General features: G+C 44.1%; 1 protein-coding gene across 2 annotated transcripts in view; it reads right to left on the bottom strand.

Annotated features, from left to right (window-relative positions):
* Window positions 1–1,548: 1,548 nt before the first annotated feature.
* DPF3 (double PHD fingers 3) overlaps window positions 1,549–21,013 on the bottom strand; it is a 241,609-nt gene continuing 222,144 nt past the window's right edge. For both annotated transcript variants that reach the window (XM_087448284.1, XM_014784367.2), the window contains 3 exons: window positions 15,196–15,308; window positions 5,864–5,945; window positions 1,549–5,326 (listed from right to left, as the gene is read on the bottom strand). In XM_087448284.1, coding sequence (XP_087304410.1) covers window positions 5,256–5,326; window positions 5,864–5,945; window positions 15,196–15,308 — 266 coding nt within the window. In that variant the 3' untranslated portion in view covers window positions 1,549–5,255. The remainder of the gene's footprint in view (window positions 5,327–5,863; window positions 5,946–15,195; window positions 15,309–21,013) is intronic.

The raw sequence follows: 21,013 nt of genomic DNA, 5'->3' as shown, positions 1-21,013 counted from the left end.
AATTAGACTCAAGGACACCGTGAGGGCCATGGGCTTGGGTGGGGAGACTTGCAGGCCTGAGGCAAATTAAGGTATCTGTTGCTTCCCACCATCTTCCCCATTCCTCACCTGGTATCCAGATGAAATTGGGCTGATCTGGAAACCAAAAGCATCCTTTGGAGGTGGGAGTGAGAGTCCAAAAAGGGAAACACACAAGCAGGGGAGGAGGAACCCCTTCCACTTTGCCAGGTGGGGAAGCAGGATAGCCAGGATCCCCCCTCGCATCATGTCTCCGCTGCTGGCATCCTGGGCTTGGGAACCCCAGCTCCTCCCGCACCTCTGGTAGCAGTGTCTGGAACTCCTCCACTCCCCAGGGCTGCAGGCCATGATCTAGTCCATCCTTTGCTGCCATCTCCTTCCCCACCAACGCCCCCACCCCATCCAGACCAGGAGGGACCTCAGCAGCTTATCTCAGAAAGTCAGAAGGCCACATTTCCCGTGGGAGTGGGAAAATCCACAGGGATCCAGCTGGGAGACCCTCTGTCCCTCCCACCTCCAGCTGGGTGGGGGGCACTGCTCGATTTGCCCTTGGAAGCCCCCCAACCAACAGGGAGCCAGAGGCCAGGGGCCCTCGAGAAAGAGGGTTCTAGCTTGGTGTCCAGAACTGGGCAAAGGCTTGGCCTTTTTTTTTTTTAAACAATCACGTTGTCCAGGATCACAGGCCTGAGAAAAAAATGAGTTATAACAACTCTTCCTTCCTCTCCATGCCTTCTAGTTATTTAGCTCCAAGACTTCTTCCTAAGTGGAAACCAGGCTTCTGGCCCCCTCTTCAAATGCCCTCCTCTCCCTTCTCTTCATTTTCCTTTGCCTAACACAAAAGATCTTCGACCCTCCCCACCTCCTTCCACCCTCCCTCTCCTGGGATGTGAACCACAGAGGTGACACCAATGCGCAGCTCCGTGGCATGGCAGGGCATCTTCATTGGGAGTGTGAGCGTGGCTCTGGCCCAGGGGGGCAGTCATTTCCCTTGGGTTGTGACATATGGACGGACGGACAGATGGACACGCTGCAGTGGGCAGGAGGGGAGAGCCTGGGGGTCAGGGAGTGAGACAGGAAGGGAGGCTGCTGTCCCCACACTTGCAGAACAGACTGAGAACCGGCCTGGGGTGCCGGGAAGGGGGTCCTCAGGGCTCCCCGCCCCCCACACATGGACTCAAATAGGAAACTAGGAGCCCCTCTTCTCTGATCCCTGAAGCCTGAAGTTGCCAGTCATCTTTCTTCAACAACACAGACGAGCACAGGTCTATCTCCTAAACTGCCCCCATAGGCAAAGTCATAATAATCATCTCATTTTTCTTCCTTAACATATCTGAACTTTTTAAGGGGAGGGCTGAAAGGAATCGTGCTGTGTTCAAAGCACAGAGACTAAAATGCACCATGAGTCTAACTCTCCAGGGTGTCATGAAACCATCACTGTGAAGCCCAAACCCTCCCCCAACCTTAAAACCTGTTATCTTCCCCAGCTCTGAAGGAGTCTGGCCTCCCTCCCCTCCCCCCCACCCACGGGCTCGCTACCGCGGTTCCAGTCAGACTGAGCCAAGCCTGGGGAAGCAGCGGCTCCTGCCTGGGCTTCCTGCCCGGCCCTGGGGCAGTGACAGGGGCAGGGGAGACTTGGGACCTGCTGGCTCCTGCCTTAGGTGCTATGAGTCAGTAGGGGGTTGAGAAGGAAAGCCAGAATGCAAATCTGCTAGCAGGGGCTTAGTCTCTAGTTCCTCACAGCGCGTTGCCTGCCCTGGATTTGCTGCAGGCCCCAAAAGCAGTGCCACAAAAATACCTACAGGAAACTGAGAGTTTCAGCTTCCGGTGTGGATCCTGCAGCCTCACCTCCTGTCTGGTTGGCTGGAGCCACAACATCGGGGTGAAGCGACACAGAGGCACCCCAGCCATTCCAGGGATTTGAGCTGGGGCAACAGCATCATCATCTCCACTTGGTGCCTCTGTACACGACAGGAGCTACCACGGTGCGGGGGCCTTCACGCCGGGCCCCACGCCAGGATCTCGACCAGCATCGCTGGATGGGCCATATCTCCCCACCTCACAGACATGGAAAATGAGGCTCAGAGAGGTTCAGTCATTTGCCCAAGGTCAACCAGCTAGAAAGTAGTGGAGCTCGGCTTTAAACCAAAGTTTTTAAGTGATTGTTCACTGAACTGAATTAGCCCTCTCCAGAAGTTAGCTCTCCGTTCTAGGCTGTGTTGATCTTGTAGAAGGGAATGTCTCAAGTATCTGCATTCCAAAGTCCCCAACCCCAGCATAAATCCCTCACCTCCAACCACAGACCCGTGCGCAGTCGTGGTTTCCTTGTCACAGCCTTGGCCTAGTGGCCCTAACAGTGGTTAGGCAGCCCAGCCTTAAAACGTAAACCCCCTTTGGTCAAAATGGAGATTCCAAGAAGGTGTCTAACATTGGCCAACTCACACAAGAAAGGGGGCATAGAAATCATTTGGAGTCCCTCCCTGACAAGCCCTGCTCTCCGGTGGTTATTTATATAACATGATGCTTTTTAAGACTCCCAATGTCACTGTGGCACAGGCTGGGCAAATATTATTTTCTCCATTTCACAGGTGGGCAAACTGAGATTCAGAGATTGTTAAGTGACTTGCCCAAGGTCACACAGCTACTCAGTGGCAGAGACAAAACTAAAACCCTGATCATCCATGTGCACCCTATGATTCTGGCTCATTCTCTGGGGCTCAAAGAAAGACCAATTGAAGTTTACCAACACCTTACTTTTTTGCAAAACAGAAGGTGATAAATGTGCCTATGACTTTTGCCTGCTTGTGATACTCTGAAAGCGCCATCCCACAAGCTGGCTTTGCTATCCCCATTTTTCAGATGGGGAAAATGAGGTCTCCAAAGAGGAAGGCGTTGGGCCCATCCTGCAGGGAGTGAAACTGGGAAGGGGCCTCTGAGCCTTCCTAGAGTCCAGCCCAGAGCCCCAGCCAGCCTACCACTGTGGGCGATTTATAGCGCCCTCCGTGGTCTGCGAGACTCAATCTCAACCTCACAGTTTCTGTGGCAGCAGGTGTGGCTGGAGACAGAGCAGGCCACCATCTGTGTTGAGGTGGGGAACAGATTTGTACACACCCCAAAGAGGGCGTATCTAGTGTAGGGACACAGTGTTTGGTTTCAGATTTGCTTTTTCAACTTTTTAGCCATTTGTGGCATTTGAGAACATTTTAGTAACTCCTTTTTCTAAAATTAAGTCAAAGTGATTTTCAAAACCAATAATTGGCTTTGAGGACACCCCACTTGGGGTTTTGTGGGAAGACAGAGAGCCAGAGCAGTCAGGAGAGGAAGTCTGCCCCTCTGGTGTGACCCTCTCAGGGAAATGGACAATGTGATGACACAGCAACTTCTCAAACCCTCCCTGGGCCTCCAGAATCCAAAACGGGTTCACCAACCAGCAGGGGGAAGGAAACATCTTATGAGGAAGATGAAAATCCCATCTGGACAGAGCCCTTTCAATGAGATTGTTATGTATGCGCTTAACTCACTCGAGGCCAAAGGCCCCTGCAGGAAAGTGACCCCATCTCTTGCCACAGGTCACTCTGCAAAGGACTGGGGGAGACCAACACATCTCGGCTCCACGCCAGGCTGCCCTGGGTCCACTGGCCAAGAGCAATTAACCAGGAAGGAAGGCTCTTGCCAAGTCGCGGAGCGAACACTGCAGCCGGGCAGAAGTGGCCCAACTAGCTGAGTCTCCGAGCCTCCAGGGGCTTCTTCAGGAGCCGAAGGACTAAAAATAACCCCAGCCTTTGTTGTAAGCAGCCAGACCACAGAGATAGAGCTGATTTCAGGGAAGCTGAGCATGCGCGAGGGTCCTCCTCACCGAGACCTGCCCTTTGGGCAAATGATTTTTCCAGAAACGTGTCAGTTATTGTGTGCTGCTGCTGTTGCCACTGCTGCGGAGATTCAAAGGCAGTCCAATCCACTCCAGCTCACAGGGCTGACTTCCAACACAGACTTCTGGGAACCTGAGCCTCCCCACCTCTTTCTTCTCGAAATATTTTTTCAAAACAAGAGTCCAGCGCATATTGGGGAGCGTAGGAGACAAGAGCAGCCCTCAAGCTGACAGTTCTGCATCACTGCTACCCCGGTCATAAATAATTATATCACCCCAAATATTTGTTTAGGGAACAATCATCTCTCCCCCATCCTTAAATTTTGAGAGTCAGGTTTCAGTAGACAATGGCAAACGTACACTTCACGGAAGGAAGAAATTACTGGGAAAAGGAATTCGTAGTGTCACATCAATACTGAAGGTTTTCTCAAAGCTGCAGTCTTTTGAACCAACACTCAGATTCTTGACCCGGCAGCCTTCACTCACCTCCCTAGTTCTTGAGTCCCACTAGGGGACTCAGGCTGGTTGGAAGGCAGAGTCTTAGCATCTTCCTCTGCCATAGGCTGTGGCTCATCTCACCTCACAGATGCCCCAGCTCTGAGGGTTAAGGAACCACACAGCCTGTTTCCTTGCAAAACCACTCCTGATGGACAACAAATACTGCCTGGCTATGGCAGGGTTCAGAATTATCTTCGCAGTGTTTCCTCCCACCCCTCAGTGCCTCCATTTCTCTCTCCAGCCCCATCAAGAGACCACCGTGGCTGGGGACACCACCGGCTCTCTCTTGGGGGGTCCAGAAAGCCGCTCTTTCTCTTCACAGAGACCAGGGAACAAGGAGGGACTTCAGGGCTCCATTGTCAAGATGGCCTCCAGGTTGTGAGTCTAGAAGTTTCCAGGGAGGCTTGTAATAAACAACAACTTCTCCACAGCCCTTTGTTCCACTGCTGAGTTCAGAATGAAGATCCTAAGCTGGGAGCAGGGAGGCTGTGCGAAGATTTCTTGGGACACAATAGAAAACACCAAACTATACGTGAATGACTCATGGGTGGTCACAAAATGTCTTCCCTTAAAATGGGAACCAGTGAGAGAGCCACAGTGCTAACGTGAGAGGGGTTCCACAGGGATGGGGCTCAGATTGTTCTTCAAAAGTTCAAGATCTTTCTGGTAGAAACAAGGAAGGGCTGGCTGAAGTACTAAACCTGTGTGTGGGAGGTAAGCAGATACCTTGCCCTCTTGGTTCTACCCCTCTGTGATTACTGATTTTCCTTACAGTTGGTCTGTTTGGAAATATGGGAGTAGGGGCTCGATCTGGTTTGAACTGGGCTCTGATTCAGCCTCTCCAGCAGCAAGTCACATTCTGTGACCCGGGGTCCTAGGCTTGGCAGCCAAAGGCCGAGGCCTTTTCTTTGAGCAGTTCCCAGCATAAGTGGCAGCTCCAGCTTCCTACAAGAAACAACATGGCATTACCAGCAGACACTCTCCCAACCCTCAAGGACCACCCTTGGTCCTAACTTCTTGTAAGCCCTGTTCTCTTTTGACTCTCACAATTTAGAGACCGAGTCTCTGTCCTGAAAATGTGCTAGAGCCTGTAGCTCAACAGAGAGTACATGCTGCTCAGAAAACAGAAGTGCTGAGAGATGATCAGCTTAACTGTTGTGGAGACCCTCGCTTCTTGATCGGGCCTCTTAACCAGCATCACCAGGCCTGGGCCAGTTCCCCTTGAAGCTCATACCTCCCCACCATCTCAGCCATATGTCTGGGAAACATCTCCTCAGCCCTCAAGTTGAAATTTCATCTGGTTGAACTGTGCCTCAGTTTCCTCATCTGTAAAATGGTAGCGGTCATACCTACCTTGTAGGGTTGTGATGATTAAATGAGACAAAACATGTAAAGCCCTTGGCACAAGGCCTGCACCATAGTGAGAGCTCAATAAGTGGTGGTAGTAGCTGTGATTGTTACTGTCAGCCTCATCGTTATTACCTTCTGGGGGCTCAGCCACTGGGGGATTTAAACAGTACATGTGATAGCCACGGTCACAGTCATCGCAGAAGAGTAGCTGGTCCTGGTGGAATATAGAGTAGGTGGAGAGGAAAGAGAGAGATTGAATTATTTAGGGCCAACATCTGGCCCCCACCTACTCCTCCAGCCTTATTTCCACAGATCAACCTCCCTGGATGCCCTTTTCCAGGACCCACCTGGAGTCCTCACTGTCCCCTGAATATGCCTTCTGCTTTGCCCACATCTGGAAATTCCCCCTCTGCGTCCCCAACTATACAAATCTTACCCCCACTTTAGGGTTCTGCTCAAATCATTCCTCCTCCAAGAAGCCTTCCTTGACTCTCACCTCACATCCAAGCCTAAAAGGATTTCCTGTTCTTCTGAACTCCCATAGCCAATTACTGTGCTTCCATAAGGGCAGAAAACTAATTTTATGCCTTTCTATATTCCCCATGATGATTGCCTCATGCATAGAAAGTACTATGTTTGAATGTTTGAAAATTTTAATTGAATTCCTCTGAACCTCTCTTTCCATCTGTGAAATGGGCAACAACCATATTGATAGTAGCATCCATGACATCTCAGAATCTTCTTAGAGTTTCATTATGTGAATGTAGGAAATGCAAGCAATGTGATGCCACCTTTCAGCCCCCAAAAGCCTCCCCAGGGGCTGGAGGCTGGAGCCCAGGTGAGAACAGGACCCTCCAGCGCTGTGGTTAACTTCAAAGGACACAGTGTGTACCTCAGCTCCTGCAGTTCCCTCTGCCTGGAGGCCCTCCCAGTCCCCGACCCTTTCTCTTCTGGACCATTCCCTACCTACCCTTCAAGTCTTCAAACACTTCTCTTCTACAAAGACTTCACTAATCGACCTCAAATGGAAGTTCTCTCTCCCCTCTGACATTTACTTGCATTTTCCTTGATGTTACAAAGCCTGGCACATGGTAGACATCTATACACGTTTCTTTTCTTGAATAGTTCATTGGAAACATGCCTCTTTTGTCCACTCCTTTATGAATTGTAAGGCCCTTGGGACAGAACCTTGTCTCACTCGTCTCTGCATCTCCTTCAGAACTTCCTTACACATAGAAGTTACTCAGTAAATGTTTGTGATCTGGTCCCCATTCTCCAGGGTCAGCCCTGTTCCATTCAGTGATCTTTGGACCTGCTTGGAAGGCTTATAAGATATTTGCAAAATTAAGTTTTGTATCAAATCTCACCTTGGCTCCCACCAGTGCAGAGATCCTGGAAAAAGTAGATATAGAAGTTGGAAACCCCAGTGAGCAAGCAATAAGGCAGGAGAGATCAGGAAAGACCTTTTTATATCATACCAAGACCTTTCAATGGGGCAATGGGAAGCTTTTGAAGAGTTAGCAACAGAGGAGTAACACGGTCAGACTTGCAATTTAGAAAGATCTCACTAGCTGCTATGTAAAAATTAATACCCGAGTGGAGAGAGGTTGGCTCTAGAGGCTGGAAGACTACTTAGGAGGCAGCTATAGTCATCCAGGCAAGAGATGTTGGGGGCTTGAACTAGGGTTGTGGCATGGGGGAAAGAAAGGGGTCTTGCTCCCATTAAGAGCCATTGATTAGATGTGGAGAGTGATAGGGAAGAAATCAAGGATGTCTCCTGGGTTGTGGCTTGGTCAGCAAGCTAGATGATGCAGCTACCCATTGAGACACAGGTGGAGGAGTAGATCCACGGGAGGCAAAAGGCAACCTCAGCTATAGACACGTTCTGTAGATCTATAGATCACATGGTGGGGGAGCTCTGGAGGCAGCTGGAGATCAGGAATGAGACCTGGGCATGAGATATGAATTTGGAAGTTGTTGGTAATAAGATGGCAGTGGAGGTCTTAGGAGAGGAAGCCCAGCGTGTGTGAGAACAGATGTCCTTGCATTTGTGCTCTAGGAGGGCTGTCCACTCCTAGAACTACTTGAAATTATATGTACAACTTTGTGTATAGGTACAAGTGTACATTTTTCTGAGGAAAGAGTAAATCCATAGCTTTTATTGAATTTTCTGAAAACTCAAGGACTCAAAAAACGTTGTTGAGAAGAAGGCCAAGAATAGACCCCTGGGGAACACCAACTTTAATGGACAGGCAGAGAAAAACAGAGACTAAGAAGCAGCAGTCAGGGAGGTTGGATGAAAACCAGGTCAGTGTGGTTTACTCCAAAAAAGTTACATCATTATTGTCGGAGCTGAAGTAAGTTATATGACAATTTAATTTAGGGATAATACAAGGAGAAACAAGTCAGGATGGGGCCAGAAAACAGGGAGAGATTTGTCAGTATTACTAATGCTTAAAGACACTGATAACTCCTACTGTAGTGCTGACATGAGAAATACAAGAAGGTAGAACACCCTGGATTGGACTTTCCCAAAGGGAAACCAGACATCTGTGAGTTTAAATGTGTTTTCATGGGTTAATCATTGTCTAGCACCATATTCTCTTCTTTTCCATCTGTTCTTCAGGATAATTGCCTGTCAAAACCACCGAGAACCCCCAGCTCATGTTAACCCCCTTGAAAAACACAATTTAATGACCTCTTACTCCCAAGTATCCAAGAACCAGGATCCGCCTATGGCTACAGTTCCAGTAGAATGGGAATCCCATTCTGAGATGTGCAGGGTAAATCCCTGACTATGTGAGAGGAAACCTGTTGCCCAAGCAGCCTCACTCCTTAATTCCTCCCCCAAGGCTCTGCCAAGTCAATGAATACCTCTGCATTAACACTATTTGAAAAGCCAAAGACCAGAATCAACCCTAATGTCCATCGATAAGGGACTGCTTGAATAAACTAATGAAGAATTATGCAGGTGCAGAAGGAATGAATACATGGGAATACAAGGAATACATCTATACTTGTTTCCATTTTCCAAGAAAATGCATCCATTTTCTTATGGATTCATATGCACATACATATTCTTACATTTAAACAAAATGGAAAGATAAGCCATAATTTTTTAAATGATCACCTATAAGCAGAGTAAGGAATAGTGTGAAAGAGGTAGGGATAGAAGCTAGATTTCTTTGAATATACTGTTCATTTTATAGATTTGATTCTGGAACCAGTAAATATTTTGCATGGTCATAAAGCAAAATTCACATTGTAATTGTCCCTATAAAACAAAAGAAAAGTGAAACCAATGAATCTAATTATGTATTAGTTGATGGCATAACCACACAGAAAGAAGCTATTCTAAGTGACTTTAAAACAAGTAGTTGACTGTACATCCTTAATCGAATATATCTCAAGGACAAAAGTAAGTGCAGATATGCATGTATATATTTCTTTTCAGCAATCACATTCTTGGTGGTAATAGTAGAATTGATATTCTGAGACTTTCATGTGTGTTTCCAATGAGTGATTATGTTGGTATTGAGAAGCAAGAATTTTGACATAGCTGAAAGAAAATAGCAATGTAAGATCAAGGAGGTTAAGTAAAAACCCTATAGTCAGTCCTGGGTATGAATTGGCAGTGTCAGTATAAACTCATAGTGCATTTTATCTTTAAAGCAAACAAAAGGTACTTTCTAGCTCTGTCCATTGAAAATTCCCCCAAACAATGACTAACTCAGTAAAAATTAGCAACCCCTAGCACCCATATTATGTTCTCTAAAGACCTTTGCCCACTAAAAGGAACCAGAAGTCCTTGGAGAAATGGCTGATTCTAGGTCTGGGGCATGAAATGTTTAAATATCTTTACATATTGGAAAGCAGGGAAACTATCAAATACTATAGAGGCCATGTGAAAAGGACTCAGGATCCAACCCGACTATGGTCCCACTGGCCAAAGATGGTACAATTTTAACTGTGATGGACTGAAACAAATCAAGTATGTTTAAATCCTTGAGTTCATAAAGATACTATTAAAAAAAACACACACACACACCTTATCATCTTTGGAAGATGCCAGGGAAACATCGCATTATTTTTTGATTTATTATTTTGAAATAATTTTTATCTTAGAGAAAAGTTGCAAAAATGATACAGAGAGTATCTGTACATACTTTACTCAGCTTCCCCTAATGTTAACATCCTATGTTACCATAGTACAATCATGAGAAGCAGGAAATTACCATTAGTATGATACTATTGAGTGACCCTCAGACCTCATTTGAATTTCACAGTTTTCCCACTTATGTCCCTTTTCCCATGAGCCAATACAGGATCCCACATTGCACGTAGTTGTCATGTTTTCTTAGTGTCCTTGAATCTGGGACAGTGCCTCAGTTTGTCTTTCCTGATCTTGACACTTCTGAAGAGTCCAGGCCAGTGATTTTGTAGAATGTCACTCAATTTGGGTTTGCCTGATCTTTTTTCATGAGAAGATTGAGGGTATGCATTTTTGGCAAAAGTACTACAAAAGAGATGTTATGCCCCTCTCAGTGCATCATATCAAGGGGCGTTGATACCAATATGTCTTATTACTAGTAATGTTACTCTGATCATATAGTTAAGCTAGTGTCTACCAGTTTCTCCACTGTAAAGTTATGATTTTTCCCTTTGTAATATATTAGTAAGTAATCTGATGGGGGAGATACTTTGAGATTATTCAATACTCTATTTCTCACCAAACTTTTGCCCACTAATTTTAGCATCAATTGATGGTTCTTGCTTACAACAACCATAACTATGTTTGCCTATTGGTGATTTCCCTCTTCCCTCTACCTTTATTAATTGGAATCCTGCTCTAAGGAAGAGTTTACCTCTTCCACATTTATTTATTTACTTATGTATTCAAATTTTAAAAAATATCAGTATGGATATATAATCCAATACTATCATTATTTACTTTGTTGCTAAGATTTAGCTACCATTGGGAGTTCCTTCAGGTTGGCTCCTGTGTCCTTTAAACCTGCCCTATCATTTTTTTGAGAACTTCCCTACTTTCTAGTACCACAGGATACTCCAGGCTCCTCTTGTATTTTCCCCACCCCAGCCCTGGCATCAGCCATTTCTCTAAGGATCCTTGCTTCCTTTTAATGGAGAATGGTATTTAGAAACCAATATCTAGGTGCTGAGTCCTTATTGCTTCTGGGTTGTCATTGCTTCTAGGCCATCTGAGCCAACAGAACTAGGAAATAAATGTATGCATAGGTACACATGCACACAGCTATATTTATCTCTGTATCTATCCAGATGTGTGTATACATATAGCTGCTATTTGTTGTTGTTAGTGCCACTGAGTTGATTCTGACTCCTACATCCTGTGTACAGCAGGGCAGAACCCTGCCCGGTCTTTTTGGACCGTCCTCTCACTTTCCAACACCATATAGACAATGCTCTGCTGCTATTCATAGGGTTTTCATGGCCAATTTTTTCAGAAGTGGGTGGCCAGGTCCTTCTTCCTAGTTTGTCTTAACTGGAAGTTCTGCTGAAACCTGTCCACCATGGGTGACCCTGCTGGTATTTGAAATACCAGGGGCATAGCTTTCAGCATCACAGCAACACACAGCCACCACAGTGTGACAACCGACAGATGGGTAGTGTGGTTCCCTGACAAGGAAATGAACCTGGGCTGCCACGGTGAGAGTGCCGAATCTTAACCACTAGACCACCAGGGCTGGCTACAGAGAGTTATAGATATATAATATATACAAACATATATATACACAATATATTGTATTAAAAACCAGAAATTCATACTGATACCCCCTATTCCAACCCAATACCAGAGGGTTCAGTCTAGCCTTCCTCCTTTATTTGAATATTCTTTCTCTGACATTGAGAAACCTGACTCTCATTATTCACAATATACTGATTGCTGAGTCAAAAGGTAAGTGCCCAGTAGTTGTATTAGGTATGGCTAAATTTCCCTCTAGAAGAGTTGTACCACTTTGTATTCTCACTGACAATGTATGAGGGTGTCAGTTTTTCCACAGTTTCCTCAATAGAATGTATTGTCAGACTTTTTTGTTTTTTCTAATTTTATAGGTATGAAATGATATCTGTTTTGTTTTAATTTGAATTTCTTTGATTATAATAAGGTTCGAACTTCTTTTTTTTTCAAATGTTTAAGGGCCATTTTTATATCTTTTGTGAATTGTCTTTCATGTCTTTTTCCCATTTTCTATGAGGTTTCTGGTCCCTTGTCCCTCAGATTTTAAGAGTTCTTTGTATATTAGGGAAATTAGCCCTTTATCTGTGGTATATGTCACAAATGTTTTCTCCCAGTTTGTCAGTTGTCTTTTTATTGTATCATGTTTTTTACTATGCAAATTTTTATGTGGTCAAATTTGTCAATATTTTCTTTTATTGCTTCTGAGTCATAGAAAATCTTTACTTACATTTAGATTAAAGAGGAATTCACCTATGTTTTCTTCTAGTACTAGTATGGTTTTATTTTTTATATTTAGATCCCCAGTCCATTTGGAGATTATTCTTATGTATTATGTGAGATATGGACCTAATTCTATCTTTTTCCAAGTAGTTACCCTATTGTCCCAGCACCATTCATGAAAATGTCAATCTTTGATCCAGTAATTTTAGATGCAACCTTTATGCTAAAATAAATGTCAATATGTAGTTGGGTTGATTTATGGGTTTTCTATTCTATTCCATTGGTCTATTGGTCTATATTGTTTTAATTAAAGAGGCCTCATAGCATGTTTTCACAACTGGTAGGACTAGTCTCCCCTCATAATTTGTTGGTTTTCAGTGTTTTCTTACTTCTTTGTTTTCCATATGAACTTTAGTATTAACTTGTCTAGTTCCATAAAAAAAAGCTTGTTGGTGTTTTTATTGGGCTTGAATTAAATTTATAAATTAACTTAGGAAATCACATCTTTATAATGCTGAGTCATTCTACCCAAGATCACACGACATCTTTTCATTTGCTCAAGTCCACTTCTGTGTCTTTTCAAAAGTGTTTTAAAATTTTCTTCATACAGGTTTTACACATTTACTGTCAAGCTTATCTCTAAGTATTTCTTCTTTGTTGCTATTGTAAATGGGTTTTCTCTACTATTATGTCCTCTAATGGTTATTATTTGTGCATATGAAGGCTATTAATTTTTGTATGGTAATTTGATATCCTGCTGCCTTTAATGTTTGAGTTAACTTTATCATTAATTCTCTAGTGTTTTGTAAATATACTGTTAATAGATATACTATAATAGTTTATGAAATGGAGAGAGTGTTACTACTTTGTTACCATTCTTATACCTCTAGTTGACTTCTCTTGTCTAATTGCATTAGCTAATATCTCTGTAATAATGATGAATAGTAGAAGAAATAGTGGCCATCCTTACCTAGTTCCTGATCTTAGTAGAAATGCCTGTAGTGTTTTCCCATTGAATAAGATACTGGTTTTTGTTCTAAGGTATAAAAAGTTTATCATGTTAAGAAAGTATCCCACAATGCCTATTTTCTTGAGTGTTTTTATCCTGAATAGAAGTTGAAACCACCCTGTTATTTTGAAAACTGATAAAGAAGGGGTAAGAATAAAGCATTTATCCTGCCTTTCCTATATTATCTATATTTGAGGGTAACCAAATATGAGGTTGGAAAAGTCTCTTTTTGCAGAATTACTCCAGCTAATAAACAAAAAAGAAATTATTAAGAATATCACTATTTTGCATATACATGACAGAGACATATATATATATATATATATATATACATATTTGGCAAGACCACTTCATAAATAGTGATGTGTACTTTCATCAGGAGGTATATAATGCCTAATGTCTCTCTTTTTGTGAAGGTGGCAGCTACTGATGATCTTCGACCAGAATGACTATTGCATTAGAGCTTGCAAAATAATGATATTTTTATTTTATAATTTCTTCTTCATTTATTAGCTGGAGTATTTATATATATTATAGATATAACATATATATATATATAATAGATATAACATATATATATATATAATATTTTATATTAGGGAGAGAGACAGAAAGAGAGAGCCTGAATCTGATCAAGGCTCTACCTCTAAGCACCAATGTATGAGAATACAAGAGACAGAGGAAAATGTCAACCAGCACCACAGGGATGTAGTCATTAAAAATACAGTCCTGGGAAACTCTATTAAACAAATTAGCTGATTTCTTCAACGAAATTCAAGGGAAAAAAGAGAGCAAAACGGAGGGAAAACTTATACATTAAAAGAAACATTAAAGATGTAACTAATTGCAATGTATGGGCCTTATTTGGATCCCAATTCAAACAAACAAGTTGTAATAAAAACATTTAAGACAATTAAGACAATATTTAAGACAATTGAGGCAATAGGCATGTTGACTGGATGTTTGTTTGATTATATTAAGGAATTATTGATTTTTTTTTAGCTATGTTAATATTTTTATTAGTTTTGTTAAAAAGTAAGTCCTTACCTTTTTGAGAAACATATGAAATATTTACAAGTGAAATGATATTATGACTGGGATAATGTGGGAGGAGGTGGCAGTATTTATGAAATAAGATTGGACATGTATTGATTATAGCTGAAGCTGGTAATGGGCTCCATAAGTTTCACTACTTTCTCTACCCTTGTATGTATATGTTTAAAGTTATCTATAACAAAAAGTGCCAGCCTTGGTGGTCTAGTGGTTAAAAGTCTAGTGGTCTAGTGGCGCTCTCACCGCTGTGGCCCAGGTTCATTTCCTGGTCAGGGAACCATACCACCCGTGTGTCATTTGCCATACTGTAACAGCTGTGTGTGGCTGTGATGCTGAAAGCTATGCCACAGAGTCATCCGTGGTGGACAGGTTTCAGTGGAGCTTCTAGACTAAGCGAGACTAGGAAGAAGGACCTGACCACCCACTTCCAAAAAAAACCCTGTGAATAGCAGCGGAGCACTGTCTGATACGGCGTAGAAGGTGAGAGGGTGGCGCAAAAAGACGGGGCAGGCTTCCGCTCTGCCGTACACAGGGTCACTAGGAGTCAGAATTGACTCAACCACACTAACAACAAAAAGTGGGGTTTTTAAAATTCTGCCTTTATCACACTTAACATTTAGACCAAATGAGATCACGCACTTTGGATCATGGTGTAAACAGTCGAGTACACCCCAACCACAAGCAGCGGGCACCATTGTCTATCACTGAATCTTCAAGGACAGATGGCCAGCAAGGCAGCCTCTGGCTGTCACCTCCTGCACCTCTCTCCACAGGCATAAAGAGCACCCAAGGTCCCTGTTGTGCAAGGGTCCTGAGGGTCCTAGGGGCAAAGGGTAAGGGGGAGGTCCTGACTGACGTTTTCCCCAGGAGCCCAGTGGCGAGAGTCGTGCCTTCCTATCTACCTCTCAAAGGATCCCCAGCTTCTTGGATTTCTCCCTCCTACGAGGCAAGCCCCAAACTCACGTCGTTCTCTGAGGTCCCACAGAGGATGCAGGATTTGCACTCTATACACTGCCACTTGTAGGTCTTGACGGCCTCGGTCATGTTCAGGGTGAACTGCAGACAAGTTGGGTGACCTGGAAGAAGAAATGGCAGCATTACGGCCAGAGGGTCTGACTTATCACTCTTCAAAACCCTTCATTTTCAACCAAAAATACATTTATGCCCAACTTGGAGGGAGGGCAGGGGTAGCACCATTTGGGAAACAAACTGTGGCCTGAATGGGGCCCTACCCACACTGCTCACCACCACCCACAGTTACATCAGATGGAGACCCAAAGACAGGAATGGGCATTAACCCTTTACCCAGGATAGATGCCATCCAAGTTCTCTTGCCCTAAGAGCCGTGTCCCCCCAGAGGTGTAACCAGTTGATGAGGACAGAAAGTGGTGATCAGAGAGGAAGAGAAGGAAATTACAGAGCACATAGCACAAGGCAGCACCGTGAGAGTGACCAGCATTATCTCCCCAGCCCCGGCATCAATTGTGGCAGGAGCAATACGTAAGAGCTATTTGGAGCTGGGCCTTCTGACCTGCAAAGCTGTTCACACTGCCTCAGGGCACAGAGGAGGAGGTCAGAGGGAGCAGTGAGGTTTCTAGGGACAGATCTCAGGGGCATTGTGAGGCATTGCACTGTTATCCAAAGTATCATGCCCAGGAGATTAGCAGGAGGCCACACCCTGCACAGCAACAGGGACAAGAGGGGGAAATGGCCTGGCAGGGAGGGCAAAGAAGTGCAGTATCACGGCAAAGGGCACACAATGGCCAGGTCCATCCTGAAAGGACCAGTCACTGATCCTAACTCTTTTCTTGATCCTAAGCATCACGTTTTCCAAGTCAATAGCAAGATCAGGGAGAACATTAAGCTGTGACCTTAGAGCACACAGCCCCAGTGGACCAACACTGAGGCTTGGCCTGCAGAGCTGGACTCTGTTCTCAGCCATAGAGAGACAACAGCAGTGAGAGGACAGCTATGAGTCGTAGAATGTGAAGACCCTTGACCTTCTATTTGGCAGGGAAGGGAAACTTGGATGATGTCCCCAGGCTTCCCCGTGCCGTGAATCAGACAGGAATCTGCCCAGAGCATCCAGGGCAAAGCCCATTACTGACTCTGTCACAAAAGAATTGACAGCTTTGCCTACCGCTGGGGGTTCACCCTTCTCTAGAGCTCCCAACTCTGCCAAACCCACCATAGAGTGCCTTGTGTCGCCTCTTTCACATGAGGATTATGTGCTTCTAAAGAAGGATACTATTGATGGGGCACCAATTAGGGGTAGCTCCACCAACCTAGCATCCTCCACAGACAGTCAGGATCCCACATGGTACCACTACCCCTAGGCAAAGCCACATCCCAGCAGGAGGCCCCATTTCCTTCTTCCAAATCCTCAGAGAGCTGGTTACATCATGATGATTGTTTGGGGGAAGTACTGTCTATTCAGTCAACATAAGGACCCTTCAAATTTGCGGTTCCTCAAATGCAAACCACACTGAGTTATCTCTGAGAGAAGGAGAGTGGAGATGAAAGTGACTCATGGTGGAAGGAAAAGGGGACACTTAGCAAATAGCAGATGGAAGCATCGAAGAAAGGGCAGATCTAATAGCTTTTCAAGGACTTCTCAGGTACCATCCAACTTAGAGACTCCCACAGCTCTGAACTAGGAACCGTCTCAAAGTGACACCATGACAGTGACCCCAAAGAGAAAGAAGCCTTACATTAAAAGCCTGGATGAGGGGCCGGCCCGGTGGCCTAGCACTTAAGTTTGCACGTTCCGCTTCAGCAGCCTGGGGTTTGCAGGTTCGGATCCCGGGCGCAGACCTACTCACTGCTCATCAAGCCGTGCTGAGGCAGCATCCCACATAGAAGAACTAGAAGGACCTACAACTAGGATATACAACTATGTACTGGGGCTTTAGGGAGGGAAAAAAAAGAAAAAGAGGAAAATTGGCAACAGAAGTTAGCTCAGGGCCAATCTTCCTTAAAAAAAAAGCCTGGATGAACATCCACCTGATACCCATGAAAGCATCTCAAAGATCTGTCTAAGAAGAACACTGGCCAGGGTTGTTCCCTATTCCAATCTCTCAGAGAGACTATTGGGATAAGAATAGGAGAGAAAATACCAGACTGAGATTCTGAGTGGTATGGGCCATAGAGACCCGGGTTCTCAGATAGGGCAGGCTGAAGGCTGAAGATGAGTTCATGGAGCAGGTAGCCATATAAGCAAGTTGACTTTGCCCAGTTCCATGGCCTCAGGCCACACCCCAGCCATAACCAGCCAGCTTACAGTAATTATTCATGAACTTGTGCGTGAACGAGTATTTTTGAGCACCTGCTAGGCCAGCCATTGCATAAGACAGAAGAGATACAGTGGTAAGCAAGACACCCCAAACGCCTCTAGTCACAGAGAACTCAAATTGATGACTACACACATATCTACTTACAATTGTGTGATAGGTGCCATGAAGGAAAAGCATAACTGGCAATGAAAGCAAACCACAGGTGAACCTAACCTAGTCTGAGAAGTCAAGGAAAGCTTCTCTGAGAAAGATCTTTAAGCTGATACCTGGCAGATGAGAAGGAGCTGGCTGGGTGTGAGAGGGAGAAGATTCCAAGAGAGGAGGGTTTAGAGCTCAAAAGAGAAGCATAGACTAGACATATCAATTTAGGAGTTTTTGCTACATAGGTGGGCATTGAAACCACGAGAATTAATGAAATTATCTAGGAAAAAGAAGAGAAAGGAAGAGGAGAGGAGAGAGAAAAAGATCTAGGACTGAGGAAGTTGAGGAACTCGACATTTAAAGATGAAAGAACTAAGAAAGGAAACTGAGAAGGATGGCCAGAGAGGTAAGATGCAAACCAGGCAAGTATAGGGTCACAGCAGCCAAAAGAGATTTCAAGAAGAAGAGAGTGGTCAGCTGTGTTGACTGCCACAGGTTCTTGAGTTTGTCGTGGCTCAATAAAGACCCTAAGTGAGGGAGTGTTGACAGATCAGAGCAAAAACTGCCCTACTAATAGTAACACTCTCCAGTAGTGTCGTCTTCCCAAGGAAGGAAGGCCAGCACATTCCAGAGCATCACATGGAACTCAGCAGCCAACTGCGCCTCTGGAGCTGCCTCCTTTGGTAGGGGTGGGAGTGGGGGTGGGAGTTGTGCTTCACACATCCAACAACATTCCATAAATATTTACTGAGAGCCAATTCTGTGTTCAAGATCTTTCAGACCACTGTGCTGAGCTCTGAAGACATTTTCTGGGAAGCTTTGGACCAATGAACAGTAGCAACTCCTGTTAGAAGTCTGAAAAAATCCCATGGGCTTTCTCTGTGTGCCTGTCTTGAGAAAGTCATCAGCCTCCTACAAAGACCTTCAAACCCAAAGGAAAAGAACGAAGCTCACACAGCTCCCCCACCCCCTCCCGGTAAAATGCAGGACTAAGAAGAGCCTGGGCTCTGACTGCAGAGCTCCTTCGGCTCAGAACTCAAGACATCACTTCAGTACAAGGAGAAAGTGGGGGATGCAACTTCTCAGCTGGGGAGAGTGAGGCACAACAAGTTAAGTCACCCAAGTGGCCACTAGCAGGTGCAAAAACTACACCCAGAACTGAATCCTGTCTGTGCCACCATAAAGGTTGGCTGGCTGTTTCCCGTCTCCAAAAACTGGAAAAGTCATTTTCCAGATAAAGCTGTAAGAATAAGGCTTCTTATCTGCCAGGGAAATGGCTGAAACAATGCACACTGTTGGGCCAAAGGAAAAGTTGCTAAGAAAGGTGCTAAAAATCCATTTCTAAATTTTACTGTTACGACTGCTTATTTTTGCCCAGAACTAATTTCTAAAATCCTTGGAAGAGGATAACAGATACAGTCTTTCCAATTCAAGGGTGGTAGAAAAAAAGAGGCGCATTGCTGTAAAGCAATTTAGTTTGGTCACATGCTACTTAAAGATTCCTATCTTAATCTCTTTTGTAAAGTTGTTAACCCTCATTCTCTAATGCACTTGCTTGGAAATCTAGATTTTACTTATTTTCAGTTTTCTTAAAGCAAGGAATACCTCCATTGCTATTTAAATAGCCCAATGGAGTGAAGAGGAAGCAACTCTTCCCAGGTGCCCCTGGGTGAGATGATTCAACAGGACATTTATAAGATTCCAATTACCAAAATGAATTTAGAAAGTGGTACAATGTGCGTGATTCATCCCAGCCAGATCACTAAAAACCCAATTCCTTCCTGAGTGTTCCTCCAAATCTGTTCTATCAGGAGGGTTCAGTAAATCTTCTGCCCGCTTATTTAGTTGGTCCTGTAGTGACTTGGTGTGAAGAGGCATTCTTAACTCAGCCCTAACTCCTTCCAAAACTGACCTCAATCCTCCCTAAAAGCTGAAACAGGAGATGTAACCCATGGCCACCATGTGCAAGAGACCTAACTTCTGTACAGGGTTTTCAGACAAGAGGAATTTGGCTTCAGGGTGTTAATTCAGCAGATGGGAAGAAAAGGGAAACTGATGGGGTATGAGAGCTTCTTAAAAGGGAGAGGATTGTCCATGAGGCTGGTGTTGTATGATTCCACAGTCTACTGAGCTCAGTGAAAAAGAGAAGGCAAGCATCTGAAAACAGTGACTGCTCCCTCACCACTCGAAGGACACATCTCATGTCTTTACAGAACACGTGGGCGTAGATGCTGAGAATGTTCCAGGGACGGCAAATGGGATTTTGTGGTATTTGAGTGAGAAGGCACACAGATAAATATCCAGGCAAGACTGTTAGTTTCATATTCGTAGCTGCCTACTTCCGCACATGATCCTACACAACTGCCCACACACATGGATATTTCCAACATTTTAGAGATGAAAATATCTAAATATGCCTTGTTGATTAAGTTCACATTACGATTGTGACTTAGAAGCCAACAGAAGTCATTACCCAGTCAATGTCACTTTATAGATATTCAGCACGGTGAGAGAAACACAGTTTATTTTCAACAAACCCTGAGCAAAAAGAACTTTACAGACTGCTATGACATGTGTCTCTTACATTATGATCCTTATTAAAAGAGTTTTTTATTTCATTATTGCCAATATTTAATTTGGACCAGGCTAAGCCACATCACTGATTAAATTAGAGCTCCAGGAAAAAACCACATCATCTTGGTAGGTATGTGCTGAAAACATAAATAAAACCAATCCAAATAACTGTGGAACTAGCGTGGTCTATTATTTATTCATTGTGAGATTATAAACACCTAATTATATTTTATTACCTTATTTATCAATGTTGGTCTCTTAAAAGCTAATTTCTTAGAAAAGGAGAACCTAAATATCCATGGTTCTCAGGCAAGTATGTACAAAATTCAAATTGTGCTCCTCGGTCTGATGCCTGGTTTATAGAAATTATATTATATAAAATATGTAGGATTAATTCCAATCTGCAATAGCACCAAAAACAAGTCTCCATGGGCATTCATTAGAAAGTAACTTGACTCAAATTTCTAACAGTTTTCTATATTCATACACACATAAAATTTCTAATATTTACATATTGCAAAAATATATAAGAAGCTTTAGCTAAAGAATTTATGAGAAGTGCAGTCAAATCTGAATCACCCATGCTAAAGAGTAATTTGAGGAGAAAAAATGTATTACTAGCTCACTTTGGGAAGTCATCTCATTCAATCAGATCCCTTCATCCTCACTTTTTCTCTCTCTCCCTCCCTCCCTTCTCCTCTCATTCTCTCTCCCTCTCCCTCTTTCCACCCCACTCCACTTCAAGACCCAGCTTGTCAGGTGGAGGGAATGAG

Source organism: Ceratotherium simum, chromosome 24 (assembly GCF_057802395.1).
Source record: "Ceratotherium simum simum isolate JZ-2026a chromosome 24, ASM5780239v1, whole genome shotgun sequence".
In the NCBI taxonomy this organism is placed as follows: domain Eukaryota; kingdom Metazoa; phylum Chordata; class Mammalia; order Perissodactyla; family Rhinocerotidae; genus Ceratotherium; species Ceratotherium simum.
This window is presented reverse-complemented; position numbering and strand designations above follow the sequence as displayed.